At 36.2% G+C, this 12,995-nt stretch overlaps 1 protein-coding gene across 1 annotated transcript in view; it reads left to right on the top strand.

Annotated features, from left to right (window-relative positions):
* The window catches only part of LOC107681248 (probable voltage-dependent N-type calcium channel subunit alpha-1B), a 125,430-nt gene that overhangs the window by 24,609 nt on the left and 87,826 nt on the right, over positions 1 to 12,995 (top strand). Inside the window, exons 4-6 of the mRNA XM_016477489.1 lie at positions 6,283 to 6,374; positions 6,558 to 6,710; positions 6,830 to 7,017. Coding sequence (XP_016332975.1) covers positions 6,283 to 6,374; positions 6,558 to 6,710; positions 6,830 to 7,017 — 433 coding nt within the window. The remainder of the gene's footprint in view (positions 1 to 6,282; positions 6,375 to 6,557; positions 6,711 to 6,829; positions 7,018 to 12,995) is intronic.

Below are 12,995 nucleotides of genomic sequence, written 5' to 3'. Positions count from 1 at the left end.
ACACACACACACACACGTATATATATATATATATATATATACCATTTTTGCTTCTTTTCAAGAGCTTTTTATGCATACATTTATTTGTTTTACCCTTGTCCCAGATCAATGTCTATTTAAAGTACACAATAAATGTAAGTGTACACTTTTAAAACACTTTTTTTTTTATCTGAAAGTTTTTCCAGTCCTTATGACCTCACTTGTGCTGTCACTCTCAAAACAATCAACAAGCAACAATGTGCTTGTTTTTTTTTTTGTCTTTTCTAAAATTAGTTACTACCGAGACGACATTATCATTATATGATGTATAATTGTAATGCACATTAATTTGTTGTTTAATGGAAATTACGCTGTGTTTGAAATATTCACAACATGCAGTAATGAATGAATTCCAGAATGAATTCCTCACAGGGGGAATTCGTGGCCTAATGGTTAGAGAGTCGGACTCGTAACCCAAAGGTTGCGGGTTCGAGTCTCGTACCGGCAGGGATTGTAGTTGGGGGGAGTGAATGTACAGCGCTCTCTCCCACCTTCAATACCACGACTGAGGTGCCCTTGAGCAGGGCACCGAACCCCCAACTGCTCCCCGGGCGCCGCAGCAAAAATGGCTGCCCACTGCTCTGGGTGTGTGTTCACGGTGTGTGTGTGTGTGTGTGTTCACTGCTGTGTGTGTGCACTTTGGATGGGTTAAAATGCAGAGCAATAATTCCAAGTATGGGTCACCATACTTGGCCACATGTCACGTCACTTTCAATAGTTTTTATGCGCAAAGAAAACAAAAATAATGACTTAGTTCAACATTTTCTTCTCTTCCCTGTCAATCTTTGACGCATGTTCACAAGAGTACCACAATGCATGCTTGCAAACAAGCTGCAGCGCATCTGGGTGAACTATCCCTTTAAGATGTATGTCTGGTCAAATGTTCAGTGTAGGTCTTGTTTACCTTTGTATCTGTATGTAATTCCATCGAGAGTCTCTTTCATAATATTCTTATGGATGGGGTCTCGGTGAGGCTCTTGTATTCACACAGTCTGTTTGTGTGGCACTCTTTCTGCACAATGTCTAATGTGGGGCAGAATGTCTGACCATGTAAAATGCACTGAGGGAATGGAGGTACAGCACCAACTTTAAAATAGTACTTAGTGCCATCTAGGTGACGTCCTTTGGCCTATAATTTGTGCAATAGCCTCTCAGATCTTGAACAGTGCCTAAAGGCAGTGTATGAAACTTTAATGTGTTTTGGATGCAGCTCTTATAATGATTTGACCTTGCCCATGATTGGAGCAACATTTCCTGAATGACATGAATGGTTTCTAGAGATTTATTGCTGAAAAAAAAGAAAATAATTTATCTTTTTAAAACACAAAAGAAGCCAAAGACAAATGATGCAATGGCAAGCAATTCTTCTCTCAGAGTGGTTTAATATACAGAGACATGGAGCAGATAATACAGTCAACATTTTGTATGCTCATATTTTAGAGAGTATCTCAAGAGATGTGGGTCACAAATGAATAGTTTATTCTTGAAGTCATTGGCTCACACACTAACAGAGAAAATGATTAGAACTCATTCTCAGACATTCACATTCACAAGCTCTTTTATCCTTTTAAACTTATGATCTAGATGAGTACTATTTACATTGATTAAAAAAAAAGAATAAAATATGCATAATATTATAAAGTGTTTATCATTTTATATAATTTTATAAACCATGTATTTTATATGTTATATTTGGGGGAAATTTTATGCATATTTAAAAACCAGAAGCTTTCAGAGTGATACAAAGCATACAGTACCTACTTTATGGAAATATGGAAGATATGCCTGAGCATTTTTTTATATTAACTATATATTATATATTCAGATATAAATATATATTCACATTCACAACTGTATATATTTTAATTTACAGATATATTCAGATCAAATCTATTTTTAAATGCCATTGTGAATTTATAATTATAGTTATAATTATATTCTGATTTATAAATATATATTTAGAATTTGCTTTAATATATTCTTTTATGGTCAGATTTACATTTATATATTCAGATTTACAGCTATATATTTGGATTTGCAACCATGTTCAAACTTATTGTTTAAATTTAGATTTTATAAATGATAGATTATAGTATAGATTCTGATTTGTAACTTTGCATTTGCATTTTTATATTCAATATTTATAACTGTGCATGTATATTCAGGATTTATTATTTTATAGTCAGATTTATGTTGAATGAATGAATGAATGAATGAATGAGGCATTTATATAGCGCTTTATTGTGTATTGCTGTACACCCAAAGCGCTTTACAAACATATATATTCATATTTACAGCTATATATGCAGGATGTATAATTACGAAGTAAGATTTGCATTTATATATTCAGCTTAACATTTATATATTCAAATGTACAGCGATATATTCAGGATTTATAATAATATAGCCCAATTTATATATTAATTTTTTTGTACAACTTTTATTCAGGGTTTCTGATTATATATTATAATTTGTAACTATTATTCAGATTTGATAAAATTATTGCATTACAAACAATATGAAATTAGCTTCTGTTTGCACGTGACCTCTGTATGATGGTAGTAAATACAGAGTCTTTTATGCAAGCAGCTGAGCATGTTCTAGCATGTTCTACTCTCCCAGAGCTGTAAAAGGGCAGCGTGCAGTGCTTTACTTTAGCAGAGTATCATCTTACAAAGTACTGTGTTTGCCTGAGCATTGGATTTCCCTGGTGGATGTCTAGAGCATCCTCTTGTCTCAGTGTTGTCACAGGTTGAGCCATCCTCTCAGGTTCGTTCAGTGCCTCAGTGACACAGCTAGTAAATCAACAGAATTGGCGTGAAAACATTGAGGAGAATTGATACTATGCCGTATAAAAAAAGCTAGCATTTTTTAACTGCTGTGTTGAATCAGGCTGAGAGGAACAAGAAAAAAGACACTTAAAGCTGGAGATGTGAGAGCAGAGATGCATCTTTCAGCATTGATGTTTGATGATCTGATGTATCTCTCGCTATGTGGGAGTTAACTGTAGGCTTTTTATTGCTCAATAGTTAGTACTCCACTCAAGTTTCAATATCACTTACTTGTTTGGTAAAAAAGTAGATGTTTTGCACAGTTTACCAGCATATTCAAAATCTTCTGAACCTGAAATTTACGTAAATGTAGTATACAAAAGTAAAGTTGTTATTCACTAAAAATTGCTTTCAAGCTTCATGCACATTTCATTCAGTCATTCACATTTATATACAGTGGGTACGGAAAGTATTCAGACCCCCTTAAATTTTTCACTCTTTGTTATATTGCAGCCATTTGCTAAAATCATTTAAGTTAATTTTTTTTCCTCATTAATGTACACACAGCACCCCATATTGACAGAAAAACACAGAATTGTTGACATTTTTGCAGATTTATTAAAAAAGAAAAACTGAAATATCACATGGTCCTAAGTATTCAGACCCTTTGCTGTGACACTCATATATTTAACTCAGGTGCTGTCCATTTCCTCTGATCATCCTTGAGATGGTTCTACACCTTCATTTGAGTCCAGCTGTGTTTGATTATACTGATTGGACTTGGCTGCAATATAACAAAGAGTGAAAAATTTAAGGGGGTCTGAATACTTTCCGTACCCACTGTACATTCAAATATGGTCTATAAAAATGCCAAATGCTATTGATTTGTGCATGTTTTATAAGCAGTTATGATGCACTAAGTTTGAATATAGAGGAACAGACGTTTGTCTAATTTTTCAAGAAGACATTAATAATTTAATTTTTTATGCATTGATTAACAATAAAGACGTTTATAAGCCTATTATTGCAAACAAAATGTCCAAAAAATGCTTTTCTGATGAAATTTCATCAAAGAAACTTGAAAATATTTTAACATTAATAATAATAATGAAATGTTTTTTGAGCATCAAAACTAGCGGTCGACCGATATATCGCCTCGGCCGATATTTGGCATTTTTCAAATATCGGCATTGGCCAATACGTTTTTCTGTTTGGCCGATGTGTTCGAGATTTTTATTTTGACGGCGCGGCATTTAGCAAATACGCATATATATCATTTAAACAAATCTTTGAATGACTAATGAACATTTATTAGATTTTTATTAAATATTTATTTATTTGTGAAAATGCTTTGTCTTCTAAAGTATAAGTATGTTTATTTTACACAATTATTTTTAATCCATTTTCAAATTATTTCAAATTTCTTATATCTAAATTAAAATAAATAAAATTATATCGACTTTATATCGGCCATCGTCCTCCCTGCTTTCCAAGATATCGGCATCGGCATCAGCTGTCAAAAAACCCACATCGGTCGACCATTAATCAAAACAGCATATTAGAATGATTTCTAAAGGATCACATGGCATTGAAGACTGTCAGTTGAAAATTCTTTGCCATCACAGAAATAAATTACTAATTAAAATATATATTAAAATAGAAAATTACTTTTAATTATAATAATATTTCACAATATTACTGTATTTGTACTTTATTTTTGATCAAATAAATACCACTTTGGTGACCATAAGGGACTTATAAACCATTAAAAATATCATACCGCATCAGACTTTTGAACGGTAGTGTAGCTCACATGAGGATGATGAAAGAATTGTTATTTTTGAGTGAACTTTTCCAATAAGCTTGTTTTGTCTTTTCTTATTTTCTTGCCCTGAGGAGACAACAAATGTTGAACAACTTGAACAGTGCAAATGAGGTTATATACTCTGAGCAGAGTTTTCTTTCTCTGAAGCCACTGACTGCAAGTATTAGTTATCACACCAGCGGCTTTCTGCTTCCTTTCTTCCTGTCCTCGAGCAAACATCCATCTGCCTTCAGCATCATCCAGTCCCATTTAGTTAACTGTCACTGTGTCCCCATACCAGCTGCGAATCCAAGCTGTGCTTTGGGCCATAATTTGCTGGGCTGTCCCTCTCAGTGAGGCCAGGCTCTTCCATATGGTGTTTTTATACTGAAAATCACAGCAGAGCACACTTCTGTGGGAGATGAGCGAATGAAAGAGAACTGAGGATAAAGTGAACACTATTAATATATTAATGCATACTGTCCTTGCCTCTCCCTTTCTGCATGTGAAAGCCTGAGAAAGGAGAATGGTCAGAGTTCTCACTAGTCATAAGCGCCGCGTGTGAGAGAAACAGACAGGAGAGTGCTATGATTGTATGGCTGTGCTCTAGATATTGGGGAGGATTTTTTCCAGAATTCAGCTATGAGCTGCCATCAGGGAAAGAGGGTCAGAATGGGGGGAAATAGATTTTAATTGTCTCCGTGAAATATACATGTACAGGAGTGATCCATCATGATGCTGAAGATGGTCATTTCTGATGGTGTAACATCTGATGAAGTCTAGTTCAGGCTGTTAAGGCTGTTTTTATAGTAAATGTTAATTATAAGTTTTATTTATTTTTTTAATTCAATATTTTAAGATATTTATTACACTTAAGAAAATGTACTACAGTTCAAAAGTTTATTATTTTCATTTTTTTGAAAGAGGCCTTTTATGCTTAGGGCTACATTTATTTGATCAAAAATACCGTATGATTAAAATTTTAAATAACTGTTTTCTATTTGAATATATTTTAAGCTGTCATTTATTTATTCCTGTGATGGCAAAGCTGAATTTTTAGCAGCCATTACTCCAGTCTCGGTGTCACGTGTTGTAAACAGTTCTGCTGCTTAATGTTTTTGTTACATTTTTTTTTCAGGATTCTTTGATGGATTGAAAGAACATGATTTATTTGAATGGAAATCTTTTGTTACATTGTAAATGTCTTTACTGTCACTTTTAGTCAGTTGAATGTATCCTTGTTGGATAAATTATTTAATTAATTTCTTTAAAAAAAAGTCTTACTGATCCCAAACCTCTGAACAGTCACAAATAAAGATGTTTTGGATAAATAATATTTATAGAAAAATGCTTTAAATAAATTTCGATTTAATCGAAAACTTTAATAAATCTAAATATTTTCTAGGTAATATTTAATGATTTGCTCTGCCTTTAGTACTTTAATAATATAAAACCCAAATATGTAATTGTGGAAACAAAGCATTGTCTCAGTAGTGTCACAGTTCTTTAAAAAAAGTATTCAAATGTTTTGCTGCCTTTATGTTGTAAAAAAGGTTTTTCTCACAAGGAAATCATCATATTTGGGAGTCCTTTGTATCAAAATCTAAAAACCCATTGCATAGACTGTGAATTCCCATAAACTGTATCATTGGTGTGTGTTCTCAACAGGATTCTGACCATAGTGGGGCCAGACTTTGATTTGCGGACACTCAGGGCAGTAAGAGTCTTGCGGCCACTCAAACTGGTGTCTGGAATTCCAAGTAAGTCATTTTACAAACACTTTTTCGCAAGTAATTAAATAAATAAATAAGAGGAAACGTTTAGAAATTGTTTTGATAAATTGTTAACCAGCTATCTAGTCTTTGCATTTAGTTGTCTAATTGTTTGACAGCTATTGCTGCTTATAACTTGCAGTACATACTGTATCTTCTGTATGTCATTAGGTCTCCAAGTGGTTCTTAAGTCCATCATGAAAGCAATGGTTCCTCTGCTTCAGATCGGCCTTCTGCTCTTTTTTGCTATACTCATGTTTGCCATCATTGGCCTAGACTTCTACATGGGCAAGTTTCACCGCTCCTGCTTCAGAAACGATACTGGTATGTGAGCTTTAGCATGCTAATGGAGCTTGTGGTTTCAGTTTATTGTGTTTATAAGCACTCATATGCTCTTAAGTTGCTGTGATAGTTTACGGCTGACAGTAATGTTGTTCTATAAGGGGAACAGGCAGCTGACTTTCCATGTGGAACGGAACTTCCAGCTCGGGTGTGTGAAGGTGACACAGTTTGTAGGGAATACTGGACCGGTCCAAACTTCGGTATAACAAACTTTGACAACATCCTGTTCGCTGTGCTCACCGTCTTCCAGTGCATCACTATGGAAGGATGGGTGGACATCCTTTACAATGTGAGTCTAACACTAACAGCTTATTGCATAATTACAGTTGAACAAATTAAGAACAACCGACATAAAAAAAATATTCTTGGTCAACTGTTTTGTGGACTTCACTCATTAAAAAGAGAATATGGTCAGTTTACAGTAGTTTAAAATAGGAATTTTGTGACATTTAACCCATGTCTATTAGCTCTGGTTATGTATTTGCTACTTTACACATAAAACAGTCCCTCCAGGATTTCGTGATTTTTTTTTTTTCATGATTTTTGCATTCAAAATGACTGATTTTGTGGTAATTTCCAGAAATTTGCAAAACATTTGTGCTGATTTTTTTAATAATTAGGATAGCACATTTATTTACCATATTATAAATTATGTTAGATGCATAACAGTCATACATGACACAAAAAAACAAACTGAGAATGACATCTAAATGTCAAGTTTGGTTTTTGAGAGACATTTTGTTGCTGGTAAATCTGACATTGAGGATGGTAAATCTGACATTGACTGATGGGAAACAAAGTGGTAGCTCATTTAAATAATGCCACAGCAGATCCAGGAAAGGTTATATAAAATTTCCATTTTCATGAACCAAAAAGTCAAAATAGCTAAATAATTTTGACATGTATACATAGTGCTCTCATTTCGTGGTGGTCTTGTAAAATAATACCAAGCCAGGAGTGATGGGTACCATGTCCAAAATTGGATCTTTGCTCAAAGCTGGAGTTTAGTTATATTTATGTGACCAACTGAATAGTCTAATCTAGAATTAACAATCACAGTTAGTGTTGCTCCGAAACGATTTAGTATTTTCAGACAATGGATAGCCACGAATAAGCTGCTAGTCTTCTAGTCCCTGTCATCTTTTTACTGCTCTTCTCGAATCATCGGCTGAATGCCATGAAGCACCATGCTGTGCACTAGTCTCTGATGTCTTGCTGCTTGATGATGCTGACCTTCTTTGAACCCTGTACTCTCAGAAGTATCACTACGCTGCAGTAGTTATTCAGGATCATAGACACCTTCCACTCAGGTTAGACACCGCTGAGTCTGAACGCTGTGCCAAGAAGAGGTGAGCCAGACTTTTGATTCCCAGTTAAAATCTTTCTGTTCTGACCAAGAAGTGTCTACTTAGACAGAAAGAGTCCATCTGAGTGACATCTGTATGACCAGTTTGCTTTTTTTATGAGACGTTTAGAGGCAGGCAAATCTGAAATCGATGATACCACAGTAAAATACTGATGGGAAACAAAGTGGTAGCTCTTTCAAATAATGGCACAACAAATCCAAGAAAAGGTTGTATAAATGACACTGAAAAATTTCTTAGAAAATATGCTTAAGCTCTGTAGTCAGAGTTTCTGTAATGTTTTTAAAGGGTTAGTTCACCCAAAAATGAAAATTCTGTTATTAATTACTCACCCTCATGTGGTTCCAAACCCATAAGACCTTCGTTCATCTTCGGAACACAAATTAAGAGATTTTTAATGAAATCTGAGAGCTTTCTGACCTTCCAAAGACAGCAACACAACTGCAATGTTCCCAGGTCCAGAAACGTAGCAAGGACATTGGTAATCAACGTAATCAGCACTGTTTACGTTCAGGATAAAGCATGTGCATGCTGAACGTAAACAACACTTATTACATTGATTATGTTCTTGGGTACTCTCCAAAATGGCGGAAGACGGTAACTCGGGGAGAAGAATTGTTGAATAAATTGTTATTATTGTTTTCTTTGCACACAAAATGTTGGAATCAAGATGGCGCTGTTGTGTGTGGCCTGCCATCTGCTGTCGTCTGCGTTTTTTAGTTTGTTTATATCTATGAGTTTTTGGCTTCTTTTATCACAAGTCGTATAGCCTCTTTTGGTATATGACCAGGAAATGCTCTTAAATCTTCGAATCTCCTCTGAATTGCTACTTAATCAAATTCAGAAAAGACCACGGCACTCACCTCCTCCCTTCCTAGCATCCATGTCGGCTTGTTTGCACCATTCACTATATAATTTTCCTGTGAAAATGCACCGGAAAAGACGGGGGTAAGAGGGGCGGTGTGGCCGTCAAGCTCAAGCTTCTGCTTCGGACAAGCAGCGAATTGAACATTAATCTGGATCTGTCTACGAGGGAAGGTGATTGAAACCGCTCCATCATCTGGCATTCATCTGCAGGGGCTTACTCCTGGAATGTACCCATTCTACTGAGCTCATGGGATCAACGGCCTCAACACCGCTTGCCTCGCCTCCGCCGTCGCGGCGTTTCTCTACATCATCTTCGCCTGCTGCGTAGAGCAACGCAGCTGTTTGAAGACTCCGTGCAGATAAAGATGGCATTGGTCAACGCAAGGTCTGTGGTAAATAAGACTTTTATTCTTAAAGACTTCTTCACTTCCCAAGCCCTGGATTTTCTATTTATCACGGAAACGTGGCTTCCCAATGGAGATTTAACTCCTTTCTCTGAGCTTTTACCGCCCCAACTGTACATTTTCTAATTCCCCCCGTTCTGTGAGAAAGGGGTGGCAGTTTGGTTTACATTTTTAAAGATTGTTTTCAATGTCGGACTATACAAAGAACTACATATAACAGTTTTTAATTGCAGTTGCTTGTGTTGGACTCGGACACTCCATTAGTTGTTGCTGTGGTCTACAGGCCTCCAAAGCCACACAAAGACTTTTTAGCAGATTTCTCAGATTTTTGGGGGGAATCATCCCCAATTTTGATAGATTTTTAATTATTGGGGATTTTAACATTCACATATGCTGCCCCCAAAACTCACTTGCAAAAGACTTTACCAGCCCAACAGAAGCCTTTGATTTAGTGCAGCTTGTTAAAGGACCTACTCATATGGACACACTCTTGATCTTATAATGTCTCATGGGTTCTCTATGGGTGATATTGTGATATGCGACCACAGCTTTTCTGATCACAATCCTATTATATTCAACACACCATTGTCATTGAATGCTGTAAAACCTCATGTATCGGCTCACCTGACGCGGAGGATCACTGCTGCTACCTCTGCTTCTTTTTATTCACTGTTTGAGGAGTTTTCCCATTCTACTGCTCTCACTTCATCTGAGCTCAGTCCTGATTAACTGCTTTATAGTTTTAATTCTGTCTGCACTACAATTTTGGATTCTGTGGCTCCACTGAGGACTAAACATCACAAGTTAACTCCTGAGCCATGGTTGAATAATATCACTTGGACATTGAGACAGGCTTGGAGAAGGGCCGAGAGGAAATGGAAAAAGGACAAACTACAGATTTCTTATGAAATGTTAAAGGATTCTCTTATTAAGTATCAGAAGGCGGTGAGAGTGGCCAAATCAGACTATTTTTCGACTCTCATAGACAAAAATCATAATAAACCTAGAAACCTTTTTAATACCATTAATGCTGTGTTAAACCCTGTTGTCTGTGTGTATCCTACAGAGTCAGTAGCTATATGTGAGCGGTTCTGCCAGTTTTTTATTAATAAGATATCTGAGATCAGACATACCATAAAATCGGTTGCTGGCGATCCTGCAGGCCATTTAAAATATACAGGTGTCTTTAGTCAGTTTACACCTATTTCGCTTTCTTTTTTAAATGACATTGTTAATCAACTCAAACCAACTGGTTCACCCTTAGATATAATTCCCTCATGGTTATTTAAACAAGTGTTCAGTGTAATGAATCCGACACTTTTAAATTTGATTAATAAATGCCTTGAGTTAGGAGTTGTTCCTGACTATTTAAAACATGCCTCGGTACAACCCAGACTTAAGAGGCCTAATTTAGATTCCTCTGATTTATCAAATTTTAGACCCATTTCTAATCTTCCATTTTTAGCAAAAATTATAGAGAGAGTAGTTTTTCATCAACTCAAAATTTTCTTGGTCGATTACAACATTTTTGATGCCTTCCAATCAGGCTTTTGAAAATTTTACTCCACTGAGATGGCTCTTTTAAAAGTGCTTAATGACATTCTTTTAGCTACCGACTCTGGAGATTCTGTAGCACTGGTACTTTTATACTTGAGTGCTGCTTTTGACACTGTAGACCACAATGTTCTTCTGTGTCCTGCTTAGAACAGGTAGTGCGCATTAGAGGTTCAGCCCTAAATTGAGTCCAGTCTTATCTTATGAACAGGAGTTTCTCAGTTTATATTGGCAAATTTCACTCTTCTTCTGTACCTTTGACCTGTGGGGTCCCTCAAGGCTCTACTCTAGCTCCCATGTTATTTTTTTTGTATATGCTTCCCCTCAGATCTATCTTTGAGAAGTATGGTATAAGTTATCATTGTTATGCAGATGACACACAAATATATCTTCCTTTGAAACATAAGAATGGATTAGACCCGGTGGCCGCCTGCCTCTTGGATGTTAAAGCATGGATGTCCCTACATTTTTTAAGTCTGAATGAGAGTAAAACAGAGATTGTGGTGTTTACCCCTTCTGATACACACTGTATACCAAATCTAAATCTTGGTGTTCTGATACCTTATGTAAAGCCGTACATGAAAAATCTGGGTGTGGTGTTGGACAGTGCCTTAAAGTTGTGAAGTCAAGCTTCTATCAGTTGCAAACCCTGGTAAAAATGAAGTCCTTTCTTTCTTTTACTAATTTTGAAAGAGTAATCCATGCTTTCATCACCATGAGGCTTGATTATTGTAACTCTCTTTATTTGGGGATCAGTCAATCGTCCTTAAAACGCCTTCAGATGATTCAGAATGCGGTTGCCAGAGTCCTGATGGGAGCTCGAAAGCGTGAGCATATTATCCGTCCTTCTGTCTTTACGTTGGTTACCTGTGTGCTACAGGATTAATTTTAAAGTGCTCTTATTGGTTTTTAAGTCTTTAAATGGTTTAGCACCCTCATACCTCTCTGATCTGTTGATAGACCACTAACCTCCAAGAGCGCTTAGGTCTGCCAAATTAAGGCTCGTAGTGGTTCCTAGAACCAGACTCAAGTCTAGGGGTGATCGAGCATTCGCTGTAGCCGCTCCGAGACTTTGGAATAGTCTTCCTACAGAAATCAGAACCGCCCCTACACTATCCATTTTTAAATCTAGGTTAAAATAATTTTTATTTGATCTGGCTTATTATTCATGATTTGCATTTGCTTTGCCTTGTGTCTTGCAGTTTTATTTGTGACCTTGTCTTTGTTTTAATTCTGTTAATGGTTACTTGCTTTGTACAGCACATTGGTCAACGGTAGTTGTGTTTAGTTGTGCTTTATAAATAAATTGAAATTGAAATTGAAATTGAAAAAAGTATTCTCGTAGCTTCGTAAAATTATGGTTGAACCACTGATGGTCTATGGAGGGTCAGAGAGCTCTCAGTTTTCATCAAAAATATCTTAATTTGTGTTCCGAAGATGAACGAAGGCCTTACGGGTTTGGAATGACATGAGGGTGAGTAATTAATGACAGAATTTTCATTTTTGGGTGCACTAACCCTTTAATGTGTCATTTTTGTCAATTAAAATAGTTAGAATAGTAACACCTGCTTTTAAATGCTTCCTACGGCATTTTTGATATCAAATAAATGTAGCTTTGGTGAGCAAAAGAGACTTCTTTCAAAAATATTAAAGGAGACATATCATGAAAATCTGACTTTTCCGGGTTTTAAGTGCTATAATTCCCTGGTGCATCTACCAACCAAGGAAAGGTGAAAAAGATTAACCTAGTAACTTTGTTTTGGTAAGCCTTTTTCTGCAAGTGTCTGAAAAAACGAGCGTGTCTGATTTCGCTCCCCTAGTGACATCGCAAAGGGATCTCATTATAATATTACCGCCCCTTAATCTGTAAGTTTCCACCCACAGCGCCGTCATTTGATTTCGCAAGCGACAAAGGTGTACCAGTTCTAATGCAAAACATGCTAACAGTTCTGTCTTTGGCTGCACAGACGTGCACAGAACACAATTTAGAGTCCCAGCCTCAGAGGAGACAAGAGAGCAGTGGATTTATTGATTTATTTACTGTATATTGCTGCTGCCACACAGATCTAAAATAAACA

The sequence above is a fragment of the Sinocyclocheilus anshuiensis genome, unplaced genomic scaffold (genome assembly GCF_001515605.1).
Source record: "Sinocyclocheilus anshuiensis isolate Anshui unplaced genomic scaffold, SAMN03320099.WGS_v1.1 scaffold1495, whole genome shotgun sequence".
NCBI classification, from domain to species: Eukaryota; Metazoa; Chordata; class Actinopteri; order Cypriniformes; family Cyprinidae; genus Sinocyclocheilus; species Sinocyclocheilus anshuiensis.
The sequence above is the reverse complement of the archived record's forward strand: the minus strand, read 5'-3'. Positions and strand labels throughout refer to the sequence as shown.